General features: G+C 40.9%; 1 protein-coding gene across 2 annotated transcripts in view; it reads right to left on the reverse strand.

The window, feature by feature from the left end:
• MCUB (mitochondrial calcium uniporter dominant negative subunit beta) overlaps positions 1 to 20,942 on the reverse strand; it is a 62,881-nt gene that overhangs the window by 1,858 nt on the left and 40,081 nt on the right. For both annotated transcript variants that reach the window (XM_060278506.2, XM_088660451.1), the window contains exons 2-7: positions 10,963 to 11,038; positions 9,706 to 9,876; positions 6,637 to 6,741; positions 5,679 to 5,842; positions 3,851 to 4,054; positions 2,538 to 2,654 (exon numbers count right to left, since the gene is read on the reverse strand). In XM_060278506.2, the coding sequence (XP_060134489.1) occupies positions 2,538 to 2,654; positions 3,851 to 4,054; positions 5,679 to 5,842; positions 6,637 to 6,741; positions 9,706 to 9,876; positions 10,963 to 11,038 (837 nt within the window). The remainder of the gene's footprint in view (positions 1 to 2,537; positions 2,655 to 3,850; positions 4,055 to 5,678; positions 5,843 to 6,636; positions 6,742 to 9,705; positions 9,877 to 10,962; positions 11,039 to 20,942) is intronic.

Here is a 20,942-nt window from a genome sequence, read left to right on the forward strand (position 1 = left end):
TGGACAAAGGGCAATAAGCCGTAATAAGAGGAATATAAAGTGTGTGCACATATACACTTGTATGTGAATGAATGAGTGGCAGGTATCGCTGGAACAATTTTAGGGATAGTCACTCCTTTAAAAATCATAGCATTAAGAAGTAACAAGTAAGCTTAGGTTGCAGAGCCTGGTGAGCAAGCAGAAGACTAGTATCTTAAGCAGGAGTGGGGGACCCTAAAGCTGAAGGCCAAACGTGGCCCTCTAGGCTTGTTTATCTGACCCTCAGGACTCTATCCCAGGCCACACTGTTTTTGCTTGGCTAGAATGTATCCTTGAACTCATGCCTCCTGGAAGAAAGAGGGAATGTGTGAGCATATGTAGAAACTAGCCTGCAGCACAAAGGTAAAAAGTTCTTCCCACTTTGGCCTCTGGCTCTGACCATCAACCACCACTGGCATGTGCCTGTTCACACCCCATCTGAAGGTTAGCCAGAAGGGAATGAAAAAGGTTCCCCAGCCCTGCTTTTAAGGATGATAAGGAGATCAGCTTCAAAGCCATGCCCAACCTTAAAAGCAGTGGAGATTCTTCTTAAAGGAAAGTGGAAGGGAAAAACTGCCAAATCACTTAGCATCAGGGTATTTGCTCCTCTGCTCTAAAACCAAATGGGAACTGATCCAAGTAACCACTGTCATTTAGAAAACCCTGGTGCTAAGGAGCAACCATGAATTTACCGCATTAGGATAGAATAGACTGGATGCTTGGTGACAGTTATTAGCTTCATCAGGTTCAAGGGTAATTTTTAACCCTTTTAAAGAGAGGGAATGCTTCCCAAAGTTTTGGAGGCACTGAGTACCTCTGGGATCCAACTGGATATGCCTAAACTTGCCACATTAAGGGCACAAGAAGGGCAAGGGTCTAGCTGCATATATGCAGTTGGTTTCATTTCTTCAAGGAGTCTGTCCATTTCTCTGATCTCATTTCAAAAACGAATCCAAATTAGAACGGATGCAAGGAGATTTTAGCTGCAAAATATCTTGCATGATGCTCACAGCAGGCATCAATGGTTCTATCACTTCCCCTGCTTTGGCCAGATTGTAACAGGCCTTTTACCACCTGTGCAAGCTTAGCTGTGTGACACTGGGCAGACACAATGGTGGCAAAGAAGTTGGATTTCCACATTCCAAATCCAGGTGCCCACCATGAGCCGATCACTCATCTCACAGATTGTTGTGTGGAACAAATGGAATATATATCTCAAACATCACACTGCCTAGTTACATGGTTTAGCAACCAAGGTTCGTGTGTTCCTCCAACCTCTGATTAGAATTAAGCATGTTCAGTTAACTCAAACCAGAAAGCTGGTTTGGCCATCGTACAGCATGACATTTCAACAGGGGCTTTTATGAGCACACCCTTCTTCATCACCCTTGGGAAAAGTGCAGGATATAAATGCAATAAACAAATCTACTGAGTGTAAGTATATATACTAAAGTATAACAGCATGAGCATTCTTCCACTGAGCAACCACTGTTCGAATTTATTTAATCATCAAACAGTGGTCAAGTGTTTAATGGGGATGTCCTCCAACCCGCCAAAGATCTGGAGCCTGGGACTCCCATGAGTTGCAACACGTTTCCATGGATGCCTAAAATCTGAAAGGGTAAGCAGAGGCAGTGACAGGGAGGGAAAGGTGCCAACAGGACCACTGGACAAAGAAGCACTGAGAATAGCAAGGGAAGCTATTGGGCTTTGTAACTGTGTTGTGCTATATTGACAGTGAGCTCCTGGCAATCACATAAGCAAGTTAATGTGCCATCTAGGATGGCAGAATCCTATTCCTGGCTGGCAAATCCAGTGAAAGCAGCAGCCGCTGGCAGCAGCTGCAAATCACAACACTCTGCCAGTTGTGATCTTCTGCACCTGGTGACTATGGCAATGTCTCACCAGTTCTGAGAGGGGATATAGAAGGTGGGCAGGCCTATGATTTGGACCTCTCTTTTGCAGCTGGTGCATTGTAAATTGTCATCGAGGAGTAGCACTGAAGTCTATAATTCAAACAATTCTCTATGGACTTGGAAGGTTTGAGCAGAGCTGGTCTGGCAAGGTCAACACTATTCATTATTATTTTTTAAGCCTACTGAAGTAGCCGGGAAGCATTCCATTAGCTTTTGGAGACAGCAAGGGAGATAAGGGTTTGTTTACTTTGGAGCTGGAGAGTTTTCAGTTTCACACCCCCTTGACACTAATCACAGCTGCTGTAGCAGATGGAAAGGGAAGCTGTACCCATTTCCTCCAAAGAAAGATTATTCTTCCTCACCTGTCAAGTGGCTGTCAATATGCATTTTAAACCCACTTTTCAAAAAGCAAGCCTGTATACGGCTACAAGAGTGCTTTCTATGCATGTTGTTTAGCGACAGGTTTTTCCCTGAAATGCACTTGGAATGTGTCAGCTGCGGAAGTGGGGGCCAATGTTGGGATTTCAAAACATTTTTGGATCCACTTTTATGTTACAGGACAAAATTTAAGTATATTGACTCAAAGCAAGTTATGCAACTAACCTCTGCAAGATCATCTCTTAATTTGTTATACTGATCCACATCGAAGTTCTGGCTTTTGGATTTCTGGTGAAAGTAGTGGAGAAATTGCCTGTCCCGAGCATCTGGGTAAAGGTAATCCTGCATAAGAAATGAAAAAGAAAATATAAGGGAGTACTCTGAAATTTCCAACCAGGAGATCATAGTGTAGAGCTGTCCAATTTACTGCAGCTGCAGTCATTAAATGCGGATAAAGTGCTTTTTCCAAAAAATAAAATAAAAATAAAATCAATTTTTATTTCCAGCCCATTTCCCCCTTTAAGAAAGTAAAAAGTCCCAAACATACAATGTAGAATATGAGAGACAAGAGTATCTACTAGACTCCTATTCCATCAAATCAGTAAACAGAAAGATCTCAAAAATGTTAAGGGCTCATTTTCCTGATAGCTTTTGAGGTAGAAATAATCACCATGAAACGCACATTACACATCTGAGTAATTTTCAGCATGTGGCAACGTGCTGTTTATCACATGGGATTATTCTTATAAGGCCACTTTCACATGAAGACTGAAAGGTGAAACCACCTCACTGTGACTCTTTCATATAACTAATTTTAGCCTTTATAGAGGATTGATTCAAAGTCCTAAGAGATTAATGACTCTCTCAAGGTGACAGAGTGAAGCAGCCTCTGCCCGGGGGTGGGGGGGAGCAGCACTCAATATGGTATGGATGAGATGCATGCATTTCACATTTAGAGTACTCTTGGTTGATTGTGGATATGTTGAGGTACAGAAAGTGACCCTTCAGGCATGTTGGGCCCCAGGCATAGAAGCTTTATAGATCCAATGACCAGCATCCACAAAATTATATGAACCCCGTGGAGATCAGAACAATAGGACAGTCTATTCCAAAATAGGTCCAGATCAAGCGAAGGCAGAAAACAAATTGCCCTCCAAAGGAAAGGGAGGAGCCAGCATCCAGTCAAACGGGTGATGTTTCTCACCTTCTTCAAGTGAGTGGTGCACAGCAATACCTACCTGGTGGTGCACTTGTGCCCACCTGAGAATCTGTGGCCCTCCAGAAGTTGAAGGACCCTAACTCCCATAATCCCTTGTCCATTGGCCATGCCAGCTGGAGCTGATGGGACATGGAATCCAATGAAGCGGAGGGCTGCAGGTTAGCCAACCTTGGCCTATGGACATTTTACAACCTAAAGAAATCCTAGGCCTCCTTGTTAGGATACTTTAGAAGATTCACAAATATGTACTTGCAGACTCTCACTATGATAACCATGCAGATTCCACTAACATTACGGCTCCAAATTTACTGAGACTCACCTGTTTAGTGAGCACAAAGTAAGCATAGAATGCCATGGCAGTTCCATAGGTGATAAAGTAAGTAACAGGCTCCATGATATCCCATGAATAGACCCACCAAGTAAGCCATGCCAAGGCTCCACCTTGAGTTGACATTAAGGCTAAGCCAATCCATAGAAGCCGAGAAGTCTTAGCGTCGACATCTGTAGTAATTCCAGCTTTAAGCTAGGAAGAGAGAACCGATGTTAAGACCGAAGAGACAACATTGTTCAAGCATGCCCTACCAACTCCTACAGATTACCTTGTACTGTATTCAGAAGTGCATTAATAAATAAATAAAAATATTTCCCTGTGTGGAGTGTAGAGAGGTCTCAAATGATGACTTCAGCCAGCCTTTCCCTTGGCGACAAAACATGTTTCTCCTGCATCACTCTCTACAGCCATAGCAGGTGCTGCAACCTTCCAACAGTTTGACTTCACTCATAAAGGCGCACTCCTCCATTGTCCCCCAAAACAGACGGATGACAACAACAATCCAACTGTTTTGAAGGAAGCCATTTAACAGTAAACACTGTCCTTCTTCCTTAGTCTTTTAGATAGTCTTGACCACTCTTCCAATCTAACCACTTTTGGAGAAGAATGTTGGATTTTGTAGACCTTGGTCTGATCCTGCAAACCTGTTCTACTTTCTTATTGATAAAGCAGGTGTGACCATTTTGCTTTTTTAAGAGGATGTATCTAAGCCTGAATTCTATGTAGCAGAAATTGAGTCCGACAAATAAGTTGTTGTTATTATTTATATTTGTATACGGCTCTATACCCACAGTCCCCACCCCCCCAGTAACAACTATGACATTCAGGGGGAGAGGAAGGACAAGTTTTCAGGCACATATCAGATACATTTCATTTACTTAATAGAACTTAAGCAAGCAATACAGAGAAGAAGATAAATAAGATTAATAGCATCAAAACCTTATTAAAAACATTACTGATGCAGAGCTGAGAAACCCTAATTAAACCGTAATTACTTTAATCAGCAAGGCTAGAATTGGGCAGCAAACAAAAGGTGATATGGGCCCCCTAAATGAAAGAGAAGCTTTAAGGAAGGGATACTTATACCATTTTTTTGCTTTAAAGGAGATAATTTTTGCTAACCTTTCTCAATTATCAAAGAAAAAGAGTCTCCATTTCACAAACTATCCATGAAAGGATTTGATAAGCCATATGCCCAAAATACATACACTGCAACTTCTGCAATAATTTTGATTGAATATAATTTACTGTACTATCATCAAAGCAATTTTTAGCAACATCTAAAATAAAATACAAACTACTGCTGCTTTTAAAAAATGTATCTGGAAAGAAGTTACATAGACATCAATACCTAAGTTATACAAGAATGTGTTTGGCTCACACCTGAGCATACTAAGAGAGTTTCAGTGTTAAAAATAGCATTCACTGTGAATACAACTTGCTTTACTTTTCTATAAAGGTGGATTAATTAAGTCAAGCCAATTCAAAGTTTTATTTTTATAACAGGAGACATAAACCTAGTGATTCAATATAGGGAATGGGGAGTAGAAATGTACCAGTTCAGTATGCAGATCTGACCTGTCTCTGAAGGATGTTACAAAAACAGAAAAATGCATTGTATTCTCAATTTGATTAGTTTAATTGTGTTGAACTGGGGTAACAAAAATCAGGTACTGGGCCTACTCCAGTGTCTCTGGAACCAGTCAAAAATGGGTACAGAAGTGGGAAAATCTGCCACACATGTCATAGACTTGACCTGCTAAACTCAAAATAGATTTCCACAATATGGAATGTATGAAGAAATATTTTTCCAGACCTGCTCCAGAGGCAGCAGTTCTTCTTTCAGAAGTTCCATTTTTTGCATTAATTCCCTCTCTCTCCTTGTCTGGTGGTCTTCTAAATGAAGTGCTGTAAACAACTTGTGGACCATAGACTTGATGTCATCCATCTCCAGTTTATGTTCTGTGCTGCTCATTTGATCTGGAAGAAGAACGAAACTGGAACCACTATACCAGCGCAGCTTTTGGGATGCCTGAACTTCCATACCTTTTCAGGGATATGGGATATGGGCAGGTACAATGGGTTTGATTCTGGGAGACTCTGTGCAAAGGCAAAATCACCAAAGTCAGGAACCCCATGCGCTATGAGCAGAGGGCTGTTTACTGGTCTCTGGGAAGGAGGTGCTAGGCCCCTGGGGTGCTCCCAGAGATTGGTAAGCAGCTCTTCACATCCTCTTTATTTACTCCCCACCCACCCACCTTGCATAAGGTTGCAGTCACATATGTAAAGTGAGCATAAATTGCAGGCACACTGTATTTTCTCCTGCAGGCTGCCTTGAGCTGCCAAGCATTTCCTGCTATTTATTTTTCTCCCATTTCACCTCTTATTCAAGCTCAGAATAATGCAAATGAAGCAGGGCTATGCAAGAACAAGAACACCTGCGTGCATTTCAATAGGCACCATTTATTTCAAGAGATAGAATTTAAATTAAGGTTGGGGGTTTGCAAATGGGAAGGAACAGCTCTATCATTCCGGTCATTTAAAGCACAGAACAAAAAGTCAGTTTTGACGGCTTGTGATTTAAGGTTGCAATCTTCCTATTCACAGTTCCCTGGGAGTGAGTCCCATTGAACTCAATGGGGCTAACTTCTGAGCAAGCATGAAGTGGTACAAGTTAAGTTTATATTTTTTGAAGGAATTGATTTTAAACATATTTAATAATTTGATAGTCATATGTCTCCAGGTGATTTCACGTTGGTCATGGACCTGTGTACCTTTCAGTGGAGGATGAACACTGTATTCTGCACCATTGATGACAAGTTTAAAATCATTCATCAATAGAACCTCCATCAACGTTGAAGAAGAAATCCTGCTGCCATCTGTAGGGAGGAAGCAAATACCTCAATACTAGCAATAAAATGCTTCATTAAGTAATGAAGTATCAGTGCTGGGTTGATCACAGATAATGAAGTTCAATACAGGCAAGGTTTACTTCACCAACAATTATTGAGTTAGGTTTCTATGGCAGGCCCATGTCTTGTCGCTTCCTGTTTCTTGTCACGTCTAGTGAAATTCAAAACATGACATGACATCAAGGCAATGGAAGCTTTCCTCCCAGGACTAATCTAGGAGGGAGATGGTTGCAACTGTCATTGAAATCATAGCATGTAGGGAAATGCTTCCCAAAATCTACTTTTCCAGTCCTGCCATTTACCTGGAAAAAAACAAGAGAAGCTACCTACAGCCATGCAATTAGTGTGATCTACACTTTGGTCTGAAGATTATGAAAGTTACTAAGCCTAGAATCACCACCTATGTGCTCACAACTAGATTAGAACCACTGTATCCACCCATATATGGATTAATTCCGAACACATACTCTAAGAAAAACCTATATTCTTCCCAATATAATACTTTTGGGAGCAGCATTTTGCCTTGGGGCTCTTGACCAATGTGGCAAGGGTTAGGGAAGAGCTATACCTCAATGGCAGAGCACGTATTTTGGCTCCTATAGGTCCCAGGTTCAATCTCTGGCATTGTCAGGTACCGCTGAAAGACTTTTGCCTGAAACTCTGGAAAGCCAGTGCCAGTAAGTATAGACAATACTGATATAGATAGATCAATGGTTTGACTCAGTAGAATAAGTCAGCTTCCTATGGTTTTATCAAACCAAGGGACGGCGTAGTGGTTGCCTGCACACTCTCCCTGCTTCCCTCTTCCTGTGCACCATAATATGGTCAGAGCTGCCAACCACAATTTACTGTCCTTGTGTCATTTGCAGGTTATGGCAAGTGGCTTTCCATCATAGATCCTTCCCACTATCAGACTGCTTTAAATGGAGATTTATTTATTTTTTTAAAAAAGAAGACAATATTGATATACCCCTTGATTGTAAGGAAACCTCCAAGCTGTCTAAAGAATATAAAATAAAACATTAAGATTATTGATAAAAGCAGATATATTAAAAACCTTTTGACTTGTAACTTCTACATGTTTGGATAGCCTAAAATAAAGATGTTTTAAAGCATGTGCTGAAAAGAGCATAGTGAAGGACCCTACCAGAGATGCCAGATGGAACTGGGGGACCTTCTAAATTCAAAGCATGTATTTTAGCATTGAGCTGCTCGTTCATCCAAAAGGTGCAACGTCAGTGCACTAATGTTTCTTTAAAACCATCACAACAAGAGGCTCTGATAAAACATATTACTACTACCTTGGAACTTGGCCTGCTTCTCTGTGTTATCTCTGACTCAAAGTAATGTGCTGTTAGCAAAGGCATACTGCCATATCCTGACTGGAATTCTGTCATCTGGGCTCACGCTGGGCTTCTGATTACAGTAACCATTGAACCAAGTAGCTTTCTTCTCCAACCGCTCTTTCGGGGATGCAATCTGGCCCAGCATCATTTATCAGAGGAGGAAAAGGGGGGGGGAATGTTAAATATTTATACGAAATATTATTCTCACTGCTTTGTTTTGCTATTAACTTTTATGGGTTGGCTACCAAGGCATTCTACAAATAAAAAGAATTTGCAACAACACGAAAATGCTGATTTAATAAATGTAAGTGCAAGTGAGATTCAGTATTCTCATATAAACATAATTTAGGTTTGGGGAAAGAAATCCAGGCGGGGTGGTATCTGTAAAAGGAAATATTTCTCTGAAAGCACTGCACTTGTTGAAATGGTAAATTCACATGGCTTGTTTAGCCAATGTGTGGGGCTTTTTAACGTCTCAACACAGCCCAAACGAACTATGATTTGTTTTCTGGAGCAAAATCACATCTCTGTTGAGATGAAGGCCTTGGCAGGAGCCCAACAATGTCAATCCCTGATGCTAGTCCTGCTTATTGCTAGCCCAAGAATGTTAAGACTTCAGCCTTGTTCGAGCTTTCCCTTTTTTTGCTGGAACCTCAAGACCTACCAATCAGAGCCAGGTGCAAAAGACATTAAGAGTTAGAATTAAACATCAGGGGGCCTCTGGGCAAATTCTGAGCCTCACAATTTGTTTTCAGTCCTTCCTTTCAAACAGAGGTCTACTCCTGGCTAGCTATCTTAATTCCAGAAGCCTAATATCGGTGGGAAAAGACATTTTGCTGTTGCTATTGTTAAGCAACAGCATCTGTCTCCTGAGAAATCTCTATGTGGGACAAGAAGCTACAGTTAGAACTGGATATGGAACAACTGATTGGTTCAAAATTGGGAAAGGAGTTCGGCTGTATATTGTCTCCCTGCTCATTTAACATATATGCAGAATTCATCATGCAAAAGGCTGGACTGGATGAATCCCAAGCCAGAATTAAGATTGCCAGAAGAAACATCAACAACCTCAGATATGCAGATGACACAACCTTGATGGCAGAAAGTGAGGAGGAATTAAATAACCTTTTAATGAGGGTGAAAGAGGAGAGTGCAAAATATGGTCTGAAGCTCAACATCAAAAAAAACCAAGATCATGGCCACTGGTCCCATCACCTCCTGGCAAATAGAAGGGGAAGAAATGGAGGCAGTGAGAGATTTTACTTTCTTGGGCTCCTTGATCACTGCAGATGGTGACAGCAGTCACGAAGTGCTCTGGTCCATGGGGTCATGAAGAGTTGGACATGACTAAACAACAACAAAAAATTTTAAGCAACTGAGCATCAGAAATCTTTATGGATCTACTGGAGATCAGCCACAGAGGTCCACCAGTTTACTTTCCGACCACTCTTGTGATAGACATCTCATTGAAGGGGAAACCCCCAAAGTAGTACAGTTAACAAAAAATTCCAAAATAGTCTGCTATGCATGTAAAGGAGCTGGAACAGAATGTCCTTTACTTTCAAGGTAACAGTGGTGTTAGTACCTGCTGTGAAGACTTCTACCTTTTCAATGGCATTATCCTCTCTCTGTATGTCCTGCAAGAAGGCTCCCACAGTCATCAGCATTGGCTTGACTGTAAACTGGCAGCGTTCCTTTCTCGAGGGTAACATCAGAGTTATCGCAGGCAATCCATGTTTATAATGTACAGTTACTTCTGGGGGAGAAAAGGGCATTTTAGTTGATTTATCGAACTTTTTTTAAAAAAAATACAACAGAGTAACTTACAAGCACATGTTGAAAAGCTTGGGAAAAACAAAGGCATGACACACCTTCCTATATGCCGCCAGATATATTCTGCACTGAAGATTTTGAAGAAAGGATGTGACAAAAACCAAACAAATACTGTACATACATATTAAATGGAAGGTCCAAAAGTGGAACACTGGAATGGGTAGCTACTAAGTGTATATAATATGACAGAAGGCCTCACTCCAGAATCCTGTATCTACATTACAGGATATGAAGAACTGAAAGTGGTTGAAGAAAGGCACTCTCTGTAGTAGCACAGGCCATATAGAGTTCAAAGGAGGAATGTGCTACTGAAATCCTGCACCCCCTGCCAGAATTCATGCAGAATTTAGTGCTTCTGTTTGGGGTGCAATGGGCTCCAAAGAGACCTGGGATTTAAAGAACCTGCGAGACCTGTTAACTATCAAGCCCCAACACTTTACTGATCTTTGCGCCAAGATCTCCAAATGCAGCACCATTCACTATTCCTAGGAGTTCAAAACACATGAGCATCTCATGACACACGAGGAGGATACTGTTATATGATTTGGGGTGGGGTGGGAAAAATACTATGAAGTCCGAAGCACTGGAGGGATATATGTTGACCTAAAATTTTGAAGACTTTCAATTGTCCAGAATAAAAACAGAGAAATTCTTGGATATGCATGCACCCAGAAACTGTGAACGATGTCATCACTTGATATGGTAACAGTACAGTCATACCTTGGTTTAAGTACACCTCGCTTTGAGTATTTTCAGTTTAAGTACTCCGCAGAACTGTCTGGAACGGATTAATCCACTTTCCATTACTTTCAATGGGAAAGTTCGCTTCAGGTTAAGTACGCTTCAGTTTAAGTACTCCACGGACCGTCTGGAACGGATTAATCCACTTTCCATTACTTTCAATGGGAAAGTTCGCTTCAGGTTAAGTACACTTCAGGTTAAGTACAGACTTCCGGAACCAATTGTGTTTGTAAACCGAGGTACCACTGTAACTGATAAGAAAGCTTACCATCAGATGGCACTAGTGTGCTATAAAGTGCTCTTCTGTGATGTCTTAGATTTCCAGTTTGTCTCAGGCAAAGCATCTGTAAAGAAGATTGATTAGATGTCAGGAGTTCTCAGCTTTATACATTCAATGTAAGGGCTGCTTCTCATACCTTAGTTTCCTCACGAAGAGCCCACTGGGAGAAAAAGACTAGATATTTATCGAATATTTCCCGTTTAGACCCAATACTGTCTAGATTCTAGATAATATATACAATACATAAGCAAAGGCAAGGATTCAATTATATTGTTGGCAACAACAACACTACAAACGCTTAAAGATGAAAAGCTCTTAAATGACTTTTGTCCACCAGGCTGTGAATACTCCTGAAAAGTAATCTAAAAGAAGTGGGAACAGTTCCTTGACTGCAACGTGCTAAAATTTCAGGCAAAGTTATTACCACTGACAAAATGGCACAGAAAATACACAATTCTTAAATAGGAATATAAGAGATTTAGATTCAGGAGAAAAATGGTGTTAATAACAAATTCCAAAACATGCAAAAACAAAACAAAAAAAACCAACACTGTGCAAGACCCTGTAGTGAAAATTTATATGTGCTTTAAAAAGGAGTTGCTACCTGAGCCAAACCAAGCTCAAAATTTGAAATAAACTTGCATAAACAAGCTATGAATTTCAGCTCCCAGCAGTTGGTTTTTCTTATGAAAAGCAGCTTTGGTGCCAACTCATTTTGAGTGATATATATATATAGGCAAGAGAAGGGCAGGTGCCTAACATTATCCTCACCAACGTTTACTATTCCAAATCCCTGCAAGCTTATTTTCTTCTCATGATGTTTCAAACATCAGCAAGCAAACTGCACTACAGCTCAATGCTGCTGAACTTGTTGGGACTGCAGAAGTGGAAGGCCAAAAACCATATGTGCAATTTTGAAAGTGCTCTCTAATCACTACTGATGAAGATTCCCCATTTCATGCAATACACACAAACACAATTCACAGATTATCCTGTTAAGAGTTCCATAATGCCACCACACATCTTCAGCTAGCATAGGAGAAGACACCCTTTGACCAACCTGTTAAAAATGCTAGCCGTTCTGTTCTGCACTCTCACTACACTGGATACAGGTGAATCCTTCTATACAGTAAACATGCATGCAATTTTGGGTGGGTAAATGGTAGCAGGTAAATGGTGGGCCGAGGTCTTCCTGGTATCTTTGAAACTGACAAAGTTTCTTTGAACATAATCAACTTTCATGGAAGGCAGGGAAAGCGAACTGTTAAGAAAGCCTTACAGTGTTAAATGATAAGGTTCCCTATACTCCCATTCAGAGGATTTATTAAAAAATATGAAAAATACTATTTAAATGTGTATAAATATATGGAAAAAAATTCACAGTAGGTAAGATACAGCAATTCTTGTACAAGATTGGTGACACAAAAACAAGGCGAGGTGAAAATGCTATTTTAAATCCACCCATCTCCACTGCCAATTACCGGTAATGCTAAAGCTATGACAGGCAGATAGATGCCAACAAACTATGACATACAAGCATTTTAAATTGACATTCTGGACTTTCACATGTGCCCCCATGGGGCAAAAAGCAGTTCACAAGGGATGATATGATCCCATGGGAAATTTATTACCAGACAGCCACGCAGAGGAGGTCATTCATGTGACTGGGTTTGACATTGAGACAAGAATTTCAAATGAATAACCTTAACACTGATACACACTGCACTAAAAAATTAGAAATCTTGGCATGAAGGACTACTCTTATTCCTGTTTCTTAATATATCTATCACAACCAGCACAGCTATACAGAGACACAAAGGAGAACCTGGTTTCTCAAGCAGCCATAACAACTATGGATGCGGGTACTATTATGGCATAGGTGCTTAAAATAGTAAAAACTTTTTGTGTGGATTGTTAAGAAATACACATATAGCAACTTTGGTTCTTGCTCTATAGGCCAAGAGGGCTGCCGTTTGTCCACAGACAGCTTACAGGTCATGTGGGCCAGCATGATTAAGCCGCTTTTGGCAAACCAGAGCAGCGCACGGAAACACTGTTTACCTTCCTGCCGGAGCAGTATCTGTTTATCTACTTGCACTTTGATGTGCTTGGTGAGCAGCAGCTGGGACAGAACAACGGGAGCTCACTCTGTCACGGGGATTCAAACTGGCAGCCTTCTGATCGGCAAGCCCTAGGCTCTGTGGTTTAGACCACAGCACCATCTGCGTCCCTTGGTTAGAATAGTTACCTTACAAAAACAATAATAATCAAAAGTGAACACCTCAAATTTGAGAATGACTCTGTTTTGAAGCAAGACAAACAGAATAGAACAAACTATTGTTCTTTACCTAGGAAATTACCAAAAACAAGCAAAGTCTGCTTTATTCCTGCCTTAAAGGAAATGTTTACTTATACCGATGACCCATTATTTCTGCTTTCAGTCAATATCCAATTATCTGTGGTTCTGGTTACTATACCCTGCTGCCTAAGTCTAGTAGAGTTTTATTTCATTATGCTAAAAGAGTTCTAGCCAAATTTCCGAGTAATAACCTTGTCTCCATGTAATCAATTTAACACTCTCATTTGCTTTTGAAATTGCCCAAGTGCTTGCGAGGGCCACCCCTATTCTTTGCTTGTAAAATAACTGATGCACGTTAACCCCCTCCCCAAACACACAGCACATTTGCTTCTTCATCATCTCAAATTTGATTTACAACCCCCAATACAAATGAATTGTGAAGCAATAAAAAGGTTGCTGCGGATGCTAGAAATCGAGAGCAAGCAAGTAGCAGTCGGCTAAGCAATCAGGCGCTGCAACTATTTATCATGCGAACTGCTTGGTTAATGGGAAATGCTGTTTGGTATACAGGGGCTTGTAGATAAACTGAGGCCAACGGTGAACAGTGCCAATGCTTGCTCAACATAATAAATCTGCCAAGAGCATATTGGATTATGATATACATAAACTCCCAATGTTTACCACACAGTGCTTACTACTATAGTAGATTAAGGGATAGGTGAAGACAGAAAGAGCCACTAGTCTCCTTTAGTTCATTTAATTTGGTTTTCCAACAATCACGGTGCATAAATAGCAGGACCATCAGAAAGTATTTGCCCTTCTTCAGTATATTTGCCACCAATGCCTAAGGGGGTCGGGGCGGGGAGGCTATCCATCTCTGGCTAATACCATTGCATTATCAATTTGGACTCCAAGGAATCAACAACCTGTTGTGTGGGCACACAATTTTTTTTCTACAAAAAGGATCCACATCCTTCTACAAAAGGCATCCCCAAACTGCGGCCCTCCAGATGTTTTGGCCTACAACTCCCATGATCCCTAGCTAACAGGACCAGTGGTTGGGGAAGATGGGAATTGTGGTCCAAAACATCTGGAGGGCCAAAGTTTGGGGATGCCTGTTCTACAATCCAGCATTGGTGCATGCATTATGTAGCAATATGAAAATTAACTCTTTAAGTGGTGGTGATGACCTTGAATGTGGAACACCCTCTCCTTGGAAGTCAGGCTATTTGCAGGCTTTGGGGGAAACTCAAAACTTATTTTCCTAATACTTAAAGATTTTAATGGAACCATCCATAGGAATGAATTTTAACTGGCTTGAGTATTGGTTTTATCTGCTCTTGTTGTGTATTATTATATTCTGTGAACATTTATTGTTTTTATACATTTGTAACCCACCCATCAAGAATGACGAAGAACATTCCTGCCCAGTTATTTTTTGTGAGTTTATGGTATGGTCATGTTTCCGTTTAATCACAGAAACTAAGTTTCTACTTAGTTTATTATAATACATTTTTTAATGAAAAAACATATTATTTGGTTATGTACTGTACATAAAGTGCTTATGCAAAATATTACTTAGGATACCGTTATAATATAATCCCCCCATGGGGTAGCCATGTTAGTCTGCTACGCAAAACAACAACGAAGAGTCTTGTGGCACCTTGAAAGCTAGCAAATTTATTGCGATAAGGGCTTTTATGGAAATTGACAGATGCATGTAGTGTTATCCAAATATACAGGTATTTACACAAAGTATTTATATAGAGGCTGTAAGATGCAACAAGCAGAATCTATCCTCTTAATTTTATAACAATTTAAACCAGGGGTAGGCAACCTAAGGCCTGTGTGCCGGATGCAGCCCGATCGCCTTCTCAATCCGGCCCCTGGATGGTCCGGAATCAGCATATTTTTACACGAGTAGATGTGTCCTTCTATTTAAAATGCACCTCTGGGTTATTTGTGGGGCCTGCCTAGTGTTTTACATGAGTAGAATGTGTGCTTTTATTTAAAATACATCTATGGGTTATTTGTGGGGCATAGGAATTCGTTCATTTACCCCCCCCCCCAATATAGTCCGGCCCACCACATAGTCTGAGGGACGGTGGACCGGCCCACAGCTGGAAAAGGTTTCTGACCCCTGATTTAAACTCTGTATTTAATTGTTACATCTTGTTTTTATTGACCAACATTTTTTATTAAAAACATTTTCTTCATTTTTTGGAACTGATGATTACAGTTCTGGAATTGAAAGATTAAAAAAACACCTAAATGATAAATTAAAAAACAAATAAGTAGCTAATACTCCATTTGAAAGTACTATGCACTGTTTTCTATTTCATTACATTATTACAATATGGCTAAGAATATTATCAACATCATGATGTACAGCGGTGGCAGTAGTGGAATAGCTCAAATATACAAACTCAGCCTACAATGGAGGGGTTCAGAGACTTAACACCCCAAGATGGTCTTGCTTCCCATAGTCACAACTTTGGATTGAAGGAGAAATTAAGAATGATTCTATCTCTCTCACTTCTGCCTGCTTCTAGCCCAGCTCTCACACACAACCCTGGCTAATGTCCTTCTCAGGTGAAGGAGGGGTGAGGGAGAGGGTCCACCCCTTTGCCCTCTGGCATAGAACAACCTCCTTTGCTATACTAATGATCATACTTAGGTGGTATTTAGGTGGCAAATATGACCCTTGTATGGCTAATTCAACAATGGAATCCTCCATTAGATTTTAACAACCCTTGCTCAATCCAGGGGATTAGAAGGTATTCAAAGCACCGTACAGACTAATCCCTCCCCCAAAGAAACTCACAACACTATAAAGAATTCAGCAAAATTATTTCAGCTAGTGGTGCCTGCATATAAGAGGCAGCAAAAGCATTACTGGGAAAATAATGATTGAAATCTGACAAGTATTCTGCTGAAATACAGGCTATAACAATTCCATTGGTAAAACCTCTACAAGCTCACTATCTTACCCTCAGAGAAATCAAAGAGAAGAAAAGCTGTATGGATGGTTAAAACCAGTTTAAGTAATGCAAGACATAATTCATCACGCTGCTAAATAAATATGGGCTTAGTCCCAAAAATTCTACTAAACAGGTAAAGTCCCTTCTGATTACGCAGCAGGCTCTTTGGGTCCAAACCACTGGGTTGTTGTTTTTAAAATTCTTCAGGTTTCAGCAGGATATCTATACAATGGATATCAAACAAACCTTTTCATTTCTTAGAATGATGTTTTATATAAATGAAGGTTTTATATCAGGAATGTTTCCCCATAGCATGCCTATAAAGAACGGGACTAACACTGCTATACAGGCAAGAAAATCCAGGAAAAAAATTACAGTCAAAGCCTTCAAGAACACTGAAGGTACTTCCTAGAATGAAGGCTTCTTTTTTATGTTATTAAATACTTTGCTTTTAACCTTTATTAACTTTGAACAGCTGTCCTTTCTATATATTAGAAGGAAGTTGCAATTGTATCTAGGTACAGAAATACAGAGGCACAAACCTTAGGAGTGAAACTGTAAAAGAGCCACATTTATGCAAACAACAACAACCCTCATACGTTTCCAAGCTTCCTACAAGCTACTCCAAAAGCATTTACCCTAATTCAAATATTTTCCACGAAACGATGAGTACAGAATATCCATCAGAACAAATAACTCCACATCCTCACCAGATGAAGGATAAGCAACTAAGTTTGTTAATAGCATTCATTTGTTTTACCATCTGTCTCACTCATTTTTCTCCCAGTCTCATCATCAGATTGACACATTCCATGGATCTCTTCAATATCATGGCCCTTCCAGCCTACTAGCGTAATTTCTGAATAGGCTTTAAATTACTCTAGGTATTTTATAGGTTTCAGAACAGTATTGGACATTTGAAAGATTGATTGGGTTTCCTTCACAGTAACGATGGCTGGACACATTTTATGTCTCAATTTTTAAGTCTACCTTCATTCTCTCGCAATAAAAGCCTGATACTTTGACCGAAGAGAATCCTTTTTGAAAGGCAATGAATAAAATGAAGTCTGATCAAATTCTAAAATCTGTTTAGACCCCAAATATCTGAAAGACTGCTTCGATCCCCAATTGCCTTCTTTGGTGTTAAAAAAAAAATCAGCAGTGTGGGCTCTCTTGGTAGTTCTGCCACCCTCAGAAGTGCAACATCTACACTGCAGGAGGAAATAATCAGAACTAAACCCATAACAGTTGTTTATAAATATTTATTGGAGTGTTATAAATGGGATAGTTACAATCTGAGCGACAAATGGAATAAAGAGTTAAAGTGTTCCATTCAGCTCAAAGTTGGTTTAGCACAGGGCCAACCATGAGGGAAGGTAGGGTGACCATACCAGATGGTAGAATTTACAGGAGCAGCAGATCCTCCAAGGAATGTATCAATTGCTGCTGCTGCCAACATCTTGGAGGCCAGATCTTCCCATTACTAAGGCCACCTCTACAGCAGCCTCTAGGACAGTGTTTCTCAAACTTGGGTCTCCAGCTGTTTTGGGACTGTAACTCCCACCATCCTTAGCTAGCAGGACCAGTGGCCAGGGATGATGGGAGTTGTAGTACAAAAACAGCTGGGGGCCCAAGGTTGAGAACCACTGCTCTAGGAAACAGGAGGTGCTGCTGGTCTCCTCCCCTACTTGTTCCTGATCTAGATCTTCACTCACTCCTTCTTCCCACGTATGGGATGGGTGCCATTTTGTGCTTCGCCTCATGTGCCAAACTGTCTTGGGCTGGCCCTGCTGTAGCATCTATACACAGTGTATCTTTAAATTAAAGACTGAGATTGAATCAACAAAACATACTGGACTCCACAGCATTTTTATAGGTATCTGACACTGAAGTCTGAGAGAGAGAGAGAGAGAGAGAGAGAGAGAGAGAGAGAGAGAGAGAGAGAGAGAGAGAGAGAGAGAGAACGCAGAAGTAAGGGGAGGAATATTTCCACAAACTTCACTACATAATTTGCTTCCCAATTACCCAGTGATGTTTGAATACGAGTCCTTCTGCCTAACATCCGGTCTTAACACAATTGGTTTGTGGTAGGGGGAAAGCTCCATTGGCCTCTTTAGGATTGCAGCCTCAGTGGTCTTTAATCTAATGCTTCAAGTTCACTGGGGGCTGCTGGGAGATTCCTAGATCCTTTCTCACAGTGAATAAACTAATTGCTGTGGAAGTGCAACAGAAGCCAAATTCTCTCCCCCCCCTGCCCTCCTGCAATTCCTTTATTCTCTACAAAGACACATTGGCAAGGGCCTAAGATTTTGACTTTGGTGCAACCAACCCTTGAGAGAAAGGTGGGGTAATTAAAGGATGGCTTAACTAGTTCATTGATTTCAATGGGTCTGCTCTGACTATGGCTAACATTGGATATTGCCCATAGTACTGGGTATAATCAAGTAAGGTAAAAAGAAAGGTAAAGGACCCCTGGTTGGTTAAGTCCAGTCAAAGGTGACTATGGGGTTGCGGCGCTCATCTCATTTCAGGTCGAGGGAGGTGGTATTTGTCCTCAGACAGCTTTCCAGGTCATGTGGCCAGCATGACTAAACCGCTTCTGGCACAACGGAACACTTTGACGGAAACCAGAGAGCACGGAAATGCTGTTTACCATCCCGTCGCAGCAGTACCTATTTATCTACTTGCACTGGCATGCTTTCGAACTGCTAGGTTGGCAGGAGCTGGGGCAGAGCAACGGGAGCTCACCCCGTTGCGGGAATTCGAACTGCTGACCTTCTGATCAGCAAGCCCAAGAGGCTCAGTGGTTTAGACCACAGCGTCACCCGTGTCCCCTGTATAATCAAGTATAAACAAGTTGACTAGTTAGCACCTTGATTAAGCTGGCTATAATGCTGAATAGAATTTGCTTGTCATTCTGTAGCATTTCCACCCCACCCCCCCAAACAAAACCTACCAGTTTTGAAAGTAATGTAATGAAATACATTTCATCACTGCAGAAGTTATACATCTGTCACCAATGCACCTGCCAAAAGCAGCAGTTCTGTTGGCAGATCAAATTGTTAGAAGCAATTGCAAAACAGTATTGCCAGTTCTCATTTACTTCCATCGAACTCAAGTAAGTTTTAAGTCTAATTGTTGAAGGCATTTGGCTCTCGTGACCTCTACATTCAATACTTAGTTTGCAGTTTTCCAAGTTAAATGTCAGTGACAATGAAATCAGCATCCAAACCTTGTTCTTAACACCCTCTTTCAGCAAGGGTGAGGAAACTATGCAGCATTTCAAAGTATTTGTCACTTAGGTACATTTTTGCCTTATGCTTCGTATACATTATCAGAGTGACTTAACCCCCCCCTCCCCAAAGCAGCACCTCTACATAGGCAGAATGCCAACAAAACAGATCAATAGAAGTTAAAGGAACTAAAGTATTTGCTTGGCACCCAAAATACATCAGAATGGCTGCCACGTAATCCTTTCTGGGGTGAGCATTGGAAATCTGGGGCACCACCAATGAAAAGGCCCTCTCACCAGAAGTTACAAGCACCTTAGATCAGGCATCCCCAAACTCAGCCCTCCAGATGTTTTGGGACTACAGCTCCCATCATCCCTGACGACTGGTCCTGGGATGATGGGAGTTGTAGTCCCAAAACATCTGGATGGCCGAGTTTGGGGAGGCCTGCCTTAGAAGGTAGGAGAATCTCAAAGCAGAGGAAAGCATATATGGGGACAGCGATCCTGCAGATACACCAAGCCCTGAAGGCCTTTCAAAAGGTACTTTAAAAACTGGGTCTAGAAACTATAAAGCCTGGTCCCAATAAGCAGTCTAGCAGACCTATTCTGCTATGACATGTTCTATTTCTTGGGCATTCACAACACCAAGAAATATCACAAATCAAGCCAGAACTGGTCAGAAGGAGCGGTAAATGCTCGTGCACCTACATTGATACTATAGGATGCAAATTTGGATTAGCCACTCATTTTCTCCTCGATCCTTTTGTTAGTTAGAAAGACAGTAGCAGTGGCTCTTCTGATATTTTTCAGCTTAAATTATTCTCTCTTAGGGATTGTACAGTGGTTGCAACCCTTATCCCAAAAGGATCTAGATTGCAATCATCTACCTGCATGTGTTGCAGGGAAATTGCATTTTCCCAGCTCTAAAACTGCAAAATGCAGCTGCGGGTAAAATGTAATTTTTGCCCAGCCAATAAAAGCTGCTTGCAGTTGTGGGTATTATCAGATTGTGGCTCCGTACTCTAACAACTACCTATGAAATGGCACCTAATACATCACTAGAGCTGATGCCTCAAGAGCTTCTTCCTATTATACATGCTATTTTTGAGAAATGAAATGCCATATTGTCTCTTTAAGACAAATCAAAAGACTGTACACTGCAAAAATAGTCCTCAGGGAGGGAGGACCCATACCAAGCCTTTAATTTGAAGCAGGAAAGAAAGAACAAGAAGCTAACACTCAGCAGGTTTTTATTGATTGCAGTACAGCAGGTTTTTATTGATTGATTGTTGATTTCTGTCTGACTACAATGCAAAACACAGTGAATACAGGACCAGCATGAGGAGAGCCCAAAGAGTCAGAAGCACAGTAATGGCAACCCACAAACATCTCCCAAAAAAGCTATCGACGTTTTGCCAACATCCACTTTATTAACTGCTCAATTAGCATGCAAGGA

The sequence above is a fragment of the Zootoca vivipara genome, chromosome Z1, assembly GCF_965207765.1.
Source record: "Zootoca vivipara chromosome Z1, rZooViv2.hap1.1, whole genome shotgun sequence".
In the NCBI taxonomy this organism is placed as follows: Eukaryota; Metazoa; Chordata; class Lepidosauria; order Squamata; family Lacertidae; genus Zootoca; species Zootoca vivipara.